Here is a 16,569-nt window from a genome sequence, read left to right on the forward strand (position 1 = left end):
AAATCCGTGTTCGAAGTGAAAAGAGATAAGCGAAAACAGGGCCGAAGTCTGTAGAATAGCGCGGTGAAATATACTTTCCGAAATTAAAGAGACATTATTCATTGACGAAAACCCGTATGTCAGAAAATTTAAAGTAAAAAGAAAGATTATTTTGCTAAAAGAGGGTGTCCGAAAAATAAGAGAAATTTCGGTACGCGCTTTTTTGTATCCGCATAATAGACGAACACGCACCTTCAACGAAATTAATATTCAATTAAATGTAATGATTTTAATAACGGTAATAAAACAACGTAAAGCAATGATGTTTTAATTAGAGGTAAAAATTTATTTAATGATTTATATTAAATTAAGCGGCCTGTATCGAGATTTAGAATCTTTCATTCGTTTAAATTATACTTTTCCATGGCAACCCTAGCTTCAAAATGGCGACCAAAACAAGCTGTCGTTGAGTATGTTGAAGTGCGTTGATGTAGTTTGATTTTGTTTTGCATCATTTTCGCGTAAATGGATTCATCAACAATGAATGAATGCTTTTACATACATATGAAATAAAAACATTCATGTTTTGTAAGTATGCACGTAAGCGTCTCAGTTCTATTTGATGCACGTTAAAATTTACAAACTTTCAACCAAAGTTTTGAGAATTGGCTGATTGGATTGCTCATTAAGTTATATCTCGACATTCTGGTTCATTCATCATTCTTATTTGATTTTGAGCTTTTTTGTAAGACCTTTTCATGTTATTAAATTTTTCAAGATATTTTATATTTTTTCTTGTACATGGACTGCAATTAAATTACAGAAGTTACGTAATGAATTACTGTATTGTTTAAGTACCTCCTCTGGAACCTCACGCCTTTTCAAACCTTTCATTTGTTTACACTTCATCGCCATTTTTTTGTGTATAAGTAATTTGTTAATGCCCGCTGGCACGTTGTGGCAAATCAATGCGAATGCGTCAAAAACCTGGAAAAAGTAGATTAATCATGAAACATGTAAAAATCATAGTATTCCCTTATGTTTTTTACATATGTAATGATTTTTATTAAAAAAACTTATAAAACATGGTCTTATTTTCGTTCTCAACTTTGCTTGACAATTTACACAAATCAAATGAAGGGTTCGAAAGCAGGAACTCGTTGTTTGGCAGGCATTGAAAGTTTTACATGATATGGTGGTGCTAGAAACTTGCAAAAAAACTGTTATCAAAAGAGGATTAACATAACAATCAAAGTTGCTAGCCAGGTAGAAACAAGTTATTTATCAAAACGAGTTCCTATTAATATGTTTTACTATTTTCAATTGTAATAACTCTGAACTCGTCGGTGGGTAACTCACAACTGGCTTTATTCATAGATTCACATATATATATAAATCTCAATACAAGTAACTCATGACTGCATGCTTTAACAAGACAATACGAGTTGTGTCCCTTACATTACAATACATGACATCCCCTTTTCTTTCTTTAAAAAAAATTATAAACACATGATACACCAACTACTCTATCGTTACATATGCGAAGAGGTTTATGAAAGAAAGCAAATAACATAACCTGTAGTAACACATTATAAACTGTTCTTTTTATAAAACCATAGTGGGAATTTCTTTTAAACCTCTGAGTGTTAAATTGTTATTGAAAATAGAATATTCTATATGAATAAAATGCACTCTAAGTAATGAAGAACTTCTTATAAATTAAATATGCAATTGAACTTCATAAAATCAAATTAACAATAAAACAACATGTAAGACAAAATTATTCACTAAAATACATGTTTGCTAACTTTCCAAAAAATTGTCTCTGTTATCTCGGATTCAAGCTTGTTCAGGACAAAATGACAAATGCCAGATACAGTAAATGTCGGGTTTCAGCTAGGAAATGATAACAGACTGTTATAACACCGAAAACAAGCTAGAAAGTAGATACACCCAAAAATAATTAATATTGGATTTTTGTGAGAAGAAAATTTCATGAACATTTTGTTGTTAGAAGAAAAATCAAAGCGCTGAAGGCACTGAATCTTTAAACCTTAACCAAGAGTTTGATATGATAAAAATAAATATGTACAAACTGTTCCTTACTCGTTATGATAGTACAGTTTCAAGAACATTATGCATTTACCACCACAATACATCTTACTTATACAAATACCAATATTACCGAATGATAGTTATTAAACAGTTTATTAATAAGTTTATTTTGCACTACAATAAGGCAGTCATATGACACATGTTTTGCACTTCACATCTTACACATAGTCATTTAACCGTATCGGTTTGTGAACTTCTCTTCCTGACCTCGTTTTCTTTCTAACAGTGTCTTGTACACTCTCTTTCCCCGGTTTGTCTCGAGTTTCGCTCGATCTCGCACTAGCACTGTTTTCGTGATTTGGAGTTGTTGATGGTTGTTCTGCTACCGTCTCTGTTGGCGCTGTGGGTGCCGGTATGTACACGTCATTGTTTGTGGTGATAATGTGTGGTCTTTCCTTTGTTTTCATTAGCATGTCCGTGTTTCGGCGATATTCGCGCCCCGATTCGCCTGCCTTAACGATATGTGATCGTGGCTATTCGGACGGTTTCACATACTCTGCCGGTTTCCAACCAGATGGGGTTTTAATTCTTACTGCGTCCCCTGGCTGAAGATTGTCCTTGCTCTTTGCGTGTTGGTCGTAGTAGAATTTTTGCTTTTCACGAAATTCCAACAACTTTGGTGCGACATTTTCACTGGTTTTTTCTGGTTGTCGCAATGTTTGTTTCATAGGTATTAGTGTTTTTGCGCGTCGACCCATCAAACGTTGCATCGGTGATCCGATGTTATCGCGTGGTGTGTTTCTTAGTTCTAACAGGGCTAAGTAGATGTCGTCCCCTGTTTCTCTACACTTTTTAATTAGATTTTTAACGGTTTGTACAGCCTTTTCAGCAAGGCCGTTTGTTTGTTGGTGCAAAGGCGACGACGTAATATGGGTGATGCCATATTTTTCGATGAATTCTCGGAATTCAGCACTGGTGAACTGTGGACCGTTGTCCGAGATGATTGAGTCCATGATTCCATAACGAGCCACGTTTTGCTTGATGTGTTTTAAGACGGTGCTCGTTAGAGTGTCTCTTTGCAATGGTGCTACTTCAATGAAGTTGGAGAAGTAGTCTACAATGATTAGGTAATTGTTACCCTCTAGTTCGCATAAGTCCATTCCAACTTTGCTCCAGGGTAGCTCAGGTACTGGTTGGATGATCATTGGCTCCTTTTGGCTCATCTTGCGATGCATTAAACACGCACTACACTTGCCAATAAGATCTTCAATTTGTTTGTTCATGCCGGGCCAAAATACTAACTCTCTCGCCCTCTTTTTACAGTTTACTACCCCTAAATGCGACTTATGTATCGCTTTCAACGTTTCTGTTCTCATTTCTTTCGGGATACACACGCGTTCCCCTCGGTACAGAACTCCATTGTAAATTGATATTTCATCGCGGTAATCCCAAAATGGAACGGCTTCAACTGGAACTTCGCACTTCGTTTCTGGCCATCCTCGAATGATAACCTTTGCCAGTACTTGGAATTGTTCATCCGCTTGCGTTGCGCGTGCAATTTTGTCATGGTTTGAACACGACAACGTGTCGAGCTTCAAAACCATCAACTCTTCATCGATAGTTTTCTCATCTTGATTTTCTAACGGTAATCTGCTGAGGCAGTCTGCTAGACCCATGTCCTTGCCGCTTTTGTGCACGAGGTTGAAGTCATACGGTTGAAGCTTCAAAATCATTCGTTGAATCCTTAGCGGAGCTTTATGTATTTCTTTCTTTAGAATCGACTCCAACGGTTTGTGATCAGATTCCACTAGGAAAGTATCTCGGCCATATAGCAGTTTGTGGAATTTTTCACAGCCATATACAACGGCTAGCATTTCTTTTTCGATCTGAGCGTACCGTTGCTCTGTCGGTGTGAGCGCACGTGACGCATATGCCACAACACGGTCCTGTTGGATTATCGCGGCTCCCAGGCCTCTCATTGATGCGTCTACTGTGAGTGTGACAGGTTTTTTCAAGTCGTAGTACTGAAGTACTTTTGTTGAAACAAGAGCTTCTTTTATTTTATTGAACGCGCGCTTCGCTTCGTCACCCCAGCTCCACGTTTCTAGCCTTTTCATATCGCGCAGTGGTGCATTCAACTCACTGAGATTTGGGATGAACTTAGACACATACGATAACATGCCTAACACGGTTTCCAGCTCACTGAAGCTTTCTGGCTCTCTCATGTCTGCTATCGCCTTCACTCTTTGATCTGTCGGTTTAATTCCGTCTCCAGTCAGTTTGTGACCTACATAGTCCACCTCCGGCTTGGCAAACAAACACTTTTTCTTATTCATCTTCAGATTAATTGAACGTGCCTTTTGAAGCACCGTTTCCAAGCGCCTGTTATGTTCTTCCAGTGTTCTACCATGAATCAAAATGTCGTCAACAATTATTTCTACCCCGTCAATGTTACCAAAGTTCTGTTCCATGGACCGTTGGAACACTTCACTCGAACACTTCACGCCCATCGGCATCCGCAGGTATCGGTACCTGCCGAACGGAGTATTAAACGCTGTGAGCTTCGAGCTCTCTTCAGTTAATTTTATTTGGTAATAACCCATATTCGCGTCTAGCGTTGTAAAGTATTTACTCCCATTCAATCTTGTGGCAACATCATCAAAACTGTTCATTGGGTAATGTTCTCTTCGGATTGCGCGGTTTAAATCTGTGGGGTAAATGCATATTCGCACTCTTCCGTTTTTCTTCCTTACGCACACCAAACTACTGACCCATTGCGTAGGTTCTGTTACTTTAGCAATAATGTTGCATTTCTCTAAGTGTTTTAGTTCAGCTTGCAATTGTTCACGAATCGCGACTGGAACCGGTCTTGGTGCATGAACTACTGGTTCTATTGACTTATCGATTTTAATCTCGTACTCGCCCGGTATACACCCAATCTCTTCCCCAAGGACGTCACTATATTTCTCAATGATAGATTCTGTTTCAAGTCTTGCGGTGTGTATTCTCATGATCAGCCCAAAATCAACTGAATCATTCCTTCCAAGCAAGTTTATGCCTCTTGGAGTGTTCATAATCTGGAAATTAACCGAACGCTTGATATTTTTATGCTCGCACAGCAATGTAATCATTCCTAGCGCCTTCACTGCTGGCCCATTGACACCGCTAATAATAACATCACTCCTTGTGATTGGTGCAACCTTTTCAAATAGCTTCGCTGTTCCATATGACATGACACTGCACATTGCGCCACTGTCGATTTCAAATTTTATTGTTTTACACCCTATTTTCAAGTTAGCGGACCATTCATGATTATCTTCACTCGATGTTGCGATAAATACGTCGTTCACATCCGCATGTTCAAACTGGTTAAACATTTCCTCGACCTGGTCTTCCTGGGCTTCGGTGTAGTTGACACGTCGTTGACCTCCACGGCCCCGATATCCACGGTGGATTCCCCGATCACTTCCGCGATGACGCAGTCTACGTCCATAGCCACGTGCCCCTCTGTGTGATATCTCCTTTTGTTGATGCGATGTCCCACCGACTGCAGGACATAATTTGGATGCCTTGAAATGGCCAAACTCACCGCAATTGTCACACTGTTTTTGATAGGCGGGACATTTCCTTACTTCATGTTTTCTGCAACACTTGGCACAGTATTTTTGTTGCTTATGGGGGTTTTGATGCGTTCTAGCAATGTTTACGTGAGGGCTTTCGCCCAGTGATTTGATGTGAGACGCGGTCAATTCTATTTGCCTACAAACCTGCACGACACGTTCGATGGTAAGTTGTGTAACCGGTATCTCCATTAGCTTTTCACTACACTTTGTGTCATTCACGCCATTAATGATCATGTCACATATTAACCCTTCTTTTTGTTCCCCATATTGACAGTGTTCGGCCTTTCTTTTTAATTCCGAAATGTAATCCATTATTGACAGGTTACCACGCTTTGTGTTGAGGAACTCTTGTCTTTTAATGTTACGGTAATTATGCACTCCGAAATGTCTGTCAAATTTTGTGAAAACTGTTTCTAGATGGTATTTATCCTTGGCTGGCACTGCCGCGATTCCAGCATCCTGATTGGCAACAACTTCCGGCGCCCACGCGAACGAATCGTAAATTTTTACGCACTCTCTCCCCATGTTGGCAAGTAGGACACCAACCTTTCTTTTTCCAGGCTTGTCGTCCAGACCTAGCGCGTCCAAATGAATTATGAAGTCCCGTTTGTAGTCTTCCCAACTTGATGCACTTTCTGACGGGTTAAATTCCGGTAATGGCCTGATTCCCTTCGAAGCCATTTCGCTGTTGTATAAAATGAACCTTTAACAACAGATTTGCAACGTACGATTGTCATGCAATCGCCTGATTGCGCCGATTTTTAATAGATTTCTGACACCATGTAATAACTCTGAACTCGTCGGTGGGTAACTCACAACTGGCTTTATTCATAGATTCACATATATATATAAATCTCAATACAAGTAACTCATGACTGCATGCTTTAACAAGACAATACGAGTTGTGTCCCTTACATTACAATACATGACACAATAGTGTTTTTCCCAGGAGGGCAAAGGGGCATGGCGCATTTCTTTCAAAAAGGGCATATTAACGCGCAGTTTATGCAAAAAAGGCAAAAATGTTCTGTGGATACCTGGTTTTGAGAGAAACATTTAATCTCATCAGAGGCAATTGTGGGAAAATATAAAACTATAAACAAACACATTTAATGGTAATTGATGTATTTACTGGTAACTAACTTTATTTAATATTAATATATTTACCTTGCTAATGCTATGTCTTCCAATAGAGTTCCATGCTGTTTCAGTTAGCTGTACAGCATGACAAACATAATAAAGCAATATATGCATATGAATCTGATTTTAAACAGACCCACTAACATATAAATGAAACCATGTTTGTCTTATCCCATTTTCTAACGATATTAAAATATTGTCAGATGTTTTTAATTTGCGAATAAACTGAATGTAAACAATTTGCAAACACTCGTTTCCGTTACATATATCCACTGAGTACATTACTAAAAAATATGTTGTTGGTATCTAAAACGTTTTATGCATTGTTCGTTATCACATGCATAAATTTGCATTTCAGTAATCCCATCTAAATATATGATCTCCATCGTTTATTTGATTGTTATTTGCCATTTTTTCTGAGAGTTACAATTTATTTTCTGCATTGTCCGCCATCTTGTTAAAATGATGTAAGCGACAGGTGCGCATTTCGACGTAAAATCGTATAATATGTCCATCTAAAACGCGATTCGCATTTAATTTAATTAGTAAACGGTTCAGTAATTTTTTCAATAATTAATAATCTAAACGACCATAACAATAATGATACAACTTGTTTGTGTTTTTTTAATTTAATTACGCGTAGAAATAAATGTTTAGATAGTACTGTATCATGCATGAAATGCACAATTTCCACGAGGATAACATCGAGGTTTTCATCTCCGAAGTAACTGTCAAGGATTTTATCGTGGGCGAGTACACATTATGGACCGATTAGTGTGTAAGTAATAAGTCAGTGAAATTATCGATTGATGTTGACATGGGGTATTCACGCATGACTAATACACAACCCGCGCGAATCTTTGCAGCTTGGGGCCATACTCTAAAACTAGTCGGCTTAGAAGTTTGGTCAAGTGGTAATTAAGATTTTATCAATAAGGGCAGGGCTGTGGCCTTTGGAAAGGGCAGGGTTGCGCTCAATGGTTTTGAAAGGGGGCAGCGTGGCGCTACAAAAAAGGGGCATGGCGCCATGCAAAGCTAAAACAGCCTGGATAAAACACGTCGCTATATATGACGTGTCAAAAATTAAGAGATTCGAAAGATGGTTCGTCCATGATACATTTTACATTTTTACAAAAGAAGACAAATCCAGTACGACCTGGGGCGGGTATGATCTGGTACAGACTTTCTTTGGCATAAATAATTAAATTGAATTAAGTGAGTGCATACCTGCATTGATACCAGATGAGACGCTATCTCTTTTCGCCAAACAAATATTGTGTATATCTAAATGATCTGTAAAAACTTATCAAAATATCGTCGGCACCAAAATGCGTGTAACTCTTCTGATCAAATTACCTCCCTTTGGAGAGGTAAAGTGGCGTTGGAAATAAATAAAAATAAATGATTTAACGGGCATATACCTGATCCAAATGGTTAAGATTTATTCAAAAACACAATAATTGATTTATTAAAAGCTTAACAACAAGGGCATCTTCCTGCTTTCTGCAAAATATTGGTCCTCGAATTTTGTACTGACACTTTAGAGCAATATTTTTTTCTTTTCGGTCATGGGAAGGTCAGATAGCGCTTATTTGGACATATTTGCTCCCACATAGATATTAATTTGAGCCTTATTTAAGAAATGATTTTCTTAAAACCACTTTCAGGATGGGAAACCAAACAAAAGCATTTTAAGGCCAAGTGTTTACCATGTCTACTCTACCTGTGGCTGGTGGTAGCCCTACCAGGTCCTCCAAGCTGGAAAATCCAGACGGGACCGCCTCCAAGCTGGAGATTCACTCTGGTCGCACTCCAGACCGCCAGGAAAAGCATGAGAAGTATGCACAGTGTTTGTGTGTGCATTCGTATTGTTTTAACACTTTACCACCTAGATACGTATTTTAATGTGTTTGTAGTCCCTTATAAAGTTAAATTTAATAAAGACCTTTCTTCCCAGATTCAAGTTTTAAAGGCTTTATTTCCAACCCCTAGATACTGATGAGCAGCAAACAGCATAAAACCTGAATATACTGCGAGTTACTCAAAGGCTTTTCTGGTTTTATGTTGTTTGACCATAGCCTTTTTTACTTTGCTTCTGAATGGGAAAGGGTTAAAGCCGTTTTAGCTTTATCTATTAATCAATACTTTACTCAAGGGTTTATATAACACTTAACATATTAATTATACTTTTGCAATGAAGAAGAGGAGGAAAGTGAACTAAATTTTCCATGAATGTCTATTTGTTGGTTGACACATAATTGTTTAATTTAATACAAGTACAATTTTGAATGTCTGACATTTGGTACTTAGGGGTATCACATGGTCTCAAAGATATATCTTGGATACAAAATTGCTGAACAAACGCTTGGTTAAGGACCAAACCTTTCAGGCATAAATAACATTCATCATCATATAGAGAACAAAACTGACAACATACTAAACAATCATGTTATGTGCTACATGTATTTAAAAAAAAAAATCTTGAAAAAAGCTCACAAGGCATACTTTTCTACACAATTATCAGACAAAACATGTTCAGCTTTTGCTATTATAATCATAGTTTTAAACAATATCATCAAAATGAAACTTGTTCAGAAAATCTACAATTTTATTTTTTATCATTAATTTTCAATGGTTGACAAAATAAGAAATCTCAGATAAAGGAAAGTTTGATGGTACGTTAGCTGAAACTTTGTGAATAGTTAGCCATTGAAAGGCACGCTCTGTGAACACCTAACTTAGAGCTTGTGTGTAAAGTATATAAAAAGTTTTTAATTCTGAACTGGATTTTCATTGAGAAGAGACTTCCTTTAGGCTTTTAACAAAAAGTCCATTACAGATGAAAGTGTTGTCTGAACTGCACAGGCTTATTTGGGATTTTACTTTATGTGTATGCATTAAGCCCTGTTTTCCCAGAGCCTTGCTGACTGACTTTACTGACGATTATGGACAGAAATGTTAGAATGCTTGAGATATTTGTCCTTTACTTTACGCATCCATTTTGTTTGTCTGATGTACGTTTGCGACCAACCTTATTTATGTTAAATACAAATATGGTTCCTAATGATATGCAAAAGCCAAATGTATGCTACATAACTGTTATGTTATGCTGTATTGGGTGCATTTGTCTTACTTGGTAGTTTTTAATATGTTTGTATTGCAGTTTAGAAGTTATCACAATAACAACAATGCACTAGTCTTAATCTTATAGTTTATGTTCAATATAACCATTGATTATTTTTGTTTTGGCATTTATATTTTTCTATTAGATATAAGATAAATTTGCCATTCGACCATTTTCTACAAAATTCAAACATTATGTATACATGTATAAAATGTTTGCCTCTTGCTTTTCTTAATTGTTATTACCAAAACATTTTTATGTCAAAGAAATATTGTGTTTCAAAGGAAATGCTGATTCCTATTAACAGAATGCTAAGGGATTGACTTAAAAATCTAAATACCAATTATTCCTGCTTTTGAATTCTTTTATTGTATTCATTTGAGACATTGATTAGCATCACAAATATGGATTGAGGGGTAAATGGTATAATTTCTTGTAATTACACGCTACTGTAGAATGCTTTACCTGCCTTTTTGCTGGTACAACTATTTTGTTAATCCATTTTATCAAGGAGGAAAAGCACTTCAAACTACTCCACATCAAGTTTACATCCATCCAAACATTCTCTGTTCAGAGGGTAAGACTTCCACACCTCTGTCGCTAGTTCCCACAGTACACTTCATGTGGCTTGCCATGTTTTATGGTGACAGGGTTCTCTTGTGTTATTTTTATTTAGCACTATGCGATTGATTATTGTATTTTTGTATTAGAAATTGTCTATAACTGTAGAATCATTGTTAGCTTGAAACTTTCTTCTTTTCTCAAAAAGTGATTATTTGGTTGATCACTTAGTAATTTGTATCTTTATTTTTGCTCAGTTTTTGTTATTCCTGTCCACAACAAATTGCAGTTGGGAGGGGGTGTCACTTGCAGGAGGTGCTCCCTGTTTATCTTATACCCAATACATGAAATTGTTATGAAATAATAGTAACTGGCCATTTTTATTGATGTCAATAGACAAGTCCATTGCTAAGAAGTAATAGAAAACAGAAAAGCAGGACTGGATGACTGTTTATTCGTGTTTTAAGCCAATTTCCAATCAGTCTTATTAAATCTCAATCATGGCCATGCATGTTTACAACAATCTTACTTGTATCAATTGGCATTTATTTGAGGAGACGCAAATATTAGTGGTTATTATTTATGTTAGTAAATTTTCTTTGGTTAATGTTTGCCTTAAAAACTACATGTATTTGGCAAGTTAAAAGTATAAATGAAAATATTTGTTAATGAATGTAACAAATTTTAATAAATGCAATTCAATATAAATACTAGTCAATCTAGTTAAATGCAAACAACCTACAAAAACAAATGAATGTGTTTTTAGCTCGGCTGTTTTCAGAGAAAACCCGAGGTAATGTCATAGCCAGCTTGTCGTGTTGTGTCCGCCGTCCATGTCGTGCTAAAACCTTAACATTTTGTCAAGGTTTTGAACATTGGCTCTAAAATCAAAGTGCTTCAACCTACAATTTGAAACTTCATATGTAGCTGCACTTTGATAAGTTCTACATGCCAAACCCAATTTTGGGTCACTAGGTCAAAGGTCAAGGTCACAGTGACCTCTAAATAAAAAAAAACAAATCTGTCAAGCTTTCATTTATTCAAAACTGCACCCGCAGCCGGGCGTGGCACCCGTTATACGGTGCTCTTGTTATTTATTTGAAATAAAAGTGAAGTTACTTTTAATTCAGGTGTTAGTCACACATCGTCCTCTGTTAAGTACATTTATTTCTTTCTTCTGTTGTGTCTTGGGTTGTTAAAAAACAACATCCCTGAAACAGATACTGTACACACTAGGCATAAAGGTTGATAACAAATGAGTGAGCGCTTATCCCTACTTTTGATAACAAATGAGTGAGCGCTTATCCTTACTTTTGATAACAAATGAGTGAGCGCTTATCCCTACTTTTCTACTTAAGCTAGTTAATTGTATCGATACAGCTTGACTGCATCTGGGCTTTTAAGAAAATGTCAAGTGTCAGGGAAGTTTATTGTGCAATTTTCTATTTGTGAAGTTTCTTTCTTTATCATGATCTAGTAACAAATGCAGGACATAATGCCTGTTCGGTCTACAGTATTATAAGTAAACAATTTAAACACTAGGCACCTCTATTTGTTGTGATCTTCAATTCATTGTATAGCCAATACTCTAATTCAAGAAAAATTGATGACCCACAATTAATAATGATATTGTATACTTGATTAGTTTGCCATTTATGATATTTTACTAAATTCATATTTTGCCTTTATTTATTGTTATTGCCTCTTTTTCTAATCTTTAATATTAGTATGTTAGACCTTTATTGTAATCATCTCTTAAACCTTTATAACTTCTGACCTGTGACCTTTAATGTCATTATATCTTTGATTTTAAAATATGTATTGAAATACCTTTCAATTTTTAAATTGCACAGCAACTTGTTCTAAACTGCATACAGCATTCAAATTCAAATAAATTACCAAAGTAATACTTTGTTAACTTAAAGTATATTCCATTTTACAACATTAAAATATGATATTTCCAATGTTATTTTAAAAAATTCAAGTGCAAAAAAGACATTTTTTCAGTGCATCAAACAAAGTATTATCCCAATTGATAAATTAGATATAAAGTTAAAAACAAACTCCAGTTTATTTCATAAATATTTATAACTTTCCCCTATTTTTAGGTACTGGTTAAGTTTAAATGAAGTAAAATTTTATAGTTTTAAGTTTATTGTATCTCCCAATACTTTTCCTTCTTAATCCTGTCACACTAGAATACAAGTATTCACAGAAGTTTAATCTCATGAGAAGGTACTGTGTCATGGTACTGTCTTAATCACAGATTTTGATGTACTATAAAGCTCTCAATATTTGCAACATTAACAAAAATAATAATAATTTTTGTTTAGATTTCAAAGTATTAGATTCAATATAATAGCATCTCCTTAAATTTTATTAATTAATGGTCTGCTACTATTCATTACCCAAGGATTATTTTCTGGTTTAAGATAATACATTTCATGTCAAAGCAAGTAAATTAAAAATATCTGGTGAAGTATTTCATGTCTAAGTCTGTCTTAAAACGGTTATTAATTTTTGTTTTGAATTGGATAACTTGAAAATTGATACAGATTATTTTCCTTGTATCTGTATTTGCCATGAATTGAATAATAATTAAAATAAATTGAACAATTTAATTTAGTTTTATAAGGCTTAGTTGTCTAAAGCAATTAGCATGTGCTATATCAATTTCCAATATAATACTTTTTTTAAAGTTGTAGGACAGTGGTCATAAATATATTTCTCTCATAGGATTGTGTGTAATTATTTTCTTGTTTAACAGTAAATTCTAATAAACATAAACAATGACACAAAGGCTAGATCAGGAGTATGTATTTAAGGATATAATTTATCCACCAGAGTCTACAATTCCATCTGCACTGGAAAGGTATCACTTCATCTTATTGTGATTTTAGTAATTGTAAACTGTGACCAGATAATTGTCATTAAGCCTTTCATATTACATATTTCCCAAGTTTTATTGTATTTATAGTATCATTTGTCAGGTTTCTTACTTAACCCTTTGCATGCTGGGAAATTTGTTGTCTGCTAAAATGTCGTCTGCTGAAATTTTAATATTAGCATTTTCTTTGATTTTTTTCAAAGAATACTATCAGAATAGCAAACAGTTTGAATCCTGATGAGACGCCATGTTCTGTGGCGTCTCATCTGGATCCAAATTGTTTGCAAAGGCCTTCAAAATTTGGTTCCAGCACTATAAGGGTTAATGACCTAAGAGCAGCTCCATACAAAATTGGGTCTTATGCCATATGTGGCCAGTGTAGCTCCAAACCAGCCTGCAGAATCACACATGCTTTTACAGTGTAAGAAGCTAACCTGTCTGCTATATACAATCACACATACTTGTACAGTGTAAGAAGCTAACCTGTCTGCTATATACAAGGTTTTGAGTCTCTTATCCCCCATTCACACATAGACTCCACTTCTACTACGATCAAAGCATGGCCGAAACGTGGCCGATTGTGACAAATCGCAAGAGAAACGTAGTGAAGTCTTCATAAGCGCAGTATGATCGCGGTAGGGTCTTCATGATCGGAGAGCTCTTCTCTCTCGCCACGCTTATTTTGAACATGCTCAAAACAAACATAGCAGGATTGTGGCCAACAATATTCGGAGTATATAGGGTCATCATAGAACGGTCGAAATGAAGACCATAATTTTCTAAATTGCTCGACTTAGACTCTGATCGACCTCGATCTGCCCCAATCAAACCTTTTTCATATCGTGGCTTAATCGGGATGATCGTCGTTAAGTCGCAGCTCTGTGAGAACGGGGAATAAGGGGGCAGTGTAGCTCTAAAAGAGACAGATGGCTAGCTGCATATTGCATAAGACCCATTTTTGCATACCCCTTCTCTTACCTTGCATAGTGTAATTGTTTTGCACAATGATACTCACTGCTTCAACCGAGTTTGAATTCAGAATACATTGTACTATTTTGTCTGTCTTTTACATGTAGAGAACATTCCGCTTGAGTGCTTTGTTTTAAATATATCTATCAGTTGTCAATTATCCAATTTTAACAGGTCCGTTATAAGTAAAATTGTGGAGAATAATTCTCCTTTTTTACTGCTATAATTTTTAAATTTAAACTTAAGTTGTATATTTGATGTATTTCATCATCAAGTTCTTGTATCTAATTGCTGAAATTGACAAAGTAATTGGAACAATTTCAGATGGCTTCTGCTTTATTATGGCATTCGAAGTGACATAAAAACTGATTTGTACCATTGACTTTTATTAGCTTATGATATGTAAAATTCCACCAATAGTCATATTATTTGAAGTTGTATTTTAATGCTAACTACAATAACACATTAAATTTTGCATAATTAAATAATTAATTTATAATTATTGTTAAATTTGCACATAATGAAAATATAACGTATGACTTGCGTTAAATCACATTCTTTCATGATTTTCAGGAAAGTTGTTAATTTGGACACAAAGCTTGAGAACAGACTGAACATGAAGGACCTAGACAGGCTGCAGGATGCATTCATGGTAGGTTATTGCTGAAACATGTGGTTATAACATCATATGTGTCTTGTTCTGATAAAACTGGGCATGATGCATGTGCGTAAAGTGTCGTCCCAGATTAGCCTGTTCAGTCCGCACAGGCTAATCAGGGACGACACTTTCCGCCTAAACTTGATTTTCGGTACTTCCTTGAAACTAAAAATACCATAAAAGCGGAAAGTGTCGTCCCTGATTAGCCTGTGCTGACTGCTCAGGCTAATCTGGGACGACACTTTACGCACATGCATTAAGCCCAGTTTTATCAGAACAAGACACATATAATAGAAACGTGGTATAGTCACATGTAAAACACAATAGAAATTATGGGCAGTGTCCATTCTAGACCACGCGATTCGCGCTATTTTTCCAAAGATCTCGCACATTTTCAGAATGTGTGCAAGAAAATTTGCGCTTTCAATATCCAGGAGTATTTCTCAAAATCAAAGCAATATGGTCTTCAACAAATTTTTTTTAGAGCAGATTTACAATTGTCTGTCAACTACATGTATCTTAACCACCCAACGTAAGACAGCTTAAAGGCGAAGCTACATGTATCTCAACTACCCAACGTAAGACAGCTTAAAGGCAGAGCGGCGTTGTGTTGGAAAATCAATAATGGCAAACGAGAGCTTGCTTTTAATGAGCGACAGCACCCGTAGGCAGTCATTTCCTGCAGTTAAATCATGCAGACGACATGTGACGTAATTGTCATTAGCGCGTGGTTTTGTTGGCTTACCATACTTATCAAACCCTACAGTATTTTGAAATTGTGGCAACCGGATTTAATCCTTGTGGAAATTGTAATTTCGTTCATAATATTGCGAAAACATTAAATCAACTGGTTAATTGTTTTAACCTATTATCGTTGAATTAATTACAATCAACTGTTAACGTTTTGTTGAATTCTCAAATCAGCATAATTAAATGTTTATTCCAAAACACGCTTCCAATATTTAATGATTACGTGTTGTATCAAAACTTTGAAGTGCTGAGCCCTGGATGTCATGACAGACGTGCAAATCAGCAAATGTTTAATTTTATAATTTAAAATGATACAGAAATATCATGTGAAAACATATTTTCCGTTTTTTTTATTCAAGTCAGTGTAATAGCTATGGGAAGTGCTGTTTATTTAATAGCAGTAACCATAGAATTTTACTGACTATACTATAATGATGTTTAAGGTTAATAAATTAAACATTAAAACTGAAATGCATTTAAATGGTATTTGATAATTGGCCTCCTGTTTCTGGAAAAATCCCCCCTATTTTTCAAAATTAGGGGCAAATTTTCCCCCCTCACCCCTACTTTTTGATTCTTGAAAAGACACTGTATGGGAATATCATGTAATGCTTCTTCGCTTAGTAGTCAATGATTTCAAAACAGTACAATTATGAAATTATGATTAAATATAATATAATATTTTCGCATATAATATACTGCAAGGTGGTGACTGTGATTGGCATGTACCGGTAAAAGCAATCTAGCATACATGTAGATAGAACAATTCTAGGAAACATATATAGCTAAAGGATAATGTAGAAGACAGTAACCAGGGCTATTT

The 16,569-nt window shown here is 35.7% G+C and overlaps 2 protein-coding genes across 11 annotated transcripts in view; one reads left to right on the forward strand and one right to left on the reverse strand.

The window, feature by feature from the left end:
- Positions 1 to 297: 297 nt before the first annotated feature.
- Positions 298 to 16,569, forward strand: part of LOC127832461 (WD repeat-containing protein 49-like) — a 90,675-nt gene continuing 74,403 nt past the window's right edge. For 5 of the 10 annotated variants that reach the window (XM_052357938.1, XM_052357976.1, XM_052357995.1 and 2 more), the window contains exons 1-4: positions 417 to 567; positions 8,465 to 8,635; positions 10,433 to 10,498; positions 14,912 to 14,990. In XM_052357938.1, coding sequence (XP_052213898.1) covers positions 8,508 to 8,635; positions 10,433 to 10,498; positions 14,912 to 14,990 — 273 coding nt within the window. In that variant the 5' untranslated portion in view covers positions 417 to 567; positions 8,465 to 8,507. Of the gene's footprint in view, positions 317 to 367; positions 568 to 8,464; positions 8,636 to 10,432; positions 10,499 to 14,911; positions 14,991 to 16,569 lie in introns of those variants that run through there. The other 5 variants (XM_052358001.1, XM_052358004.1, XM_052357968.1 and 2 more) reach the window with 4 other exon arrangements.
- On the reverse strand, positions 2,568 to 5,279 carry LOC127877998 (uncharacterized protein K02A2.6-like). The gene has a single exon (XM_052424391.1). It carries the CDS (start codon positions 5,277 to 5,279, stop codon positions 2,568 to 2,570), a length of 2,712 nt encoding a protein of 903 aa, XP_052280351.1.

The sequence above is a fragment of the Dreissena polymorpha genome, chromosome 1, assembly GCF_020536995.1.
Source record: "Dreissena polymorpha isolate Duluth1 chromosome 1, UMN_Dpol_1.0, whole genome shotgun sequence".
Lineage (NCBI taxonomy): Eukaryota > Metazoa > Mollusca > Bivalvia > Myida > Dreissenidae > Dreissena > Dreissena polymorpha.

Excerpts from the sequence above, each read along its gene's own strand:
- LOC127877998 (XM_052424391.1), bottom strand. The coding sequence starts at position 5,279 with ATGTGCAGTGTCATGTCATATGGAACAGCGAAGCTATTTGAAAAGGTT.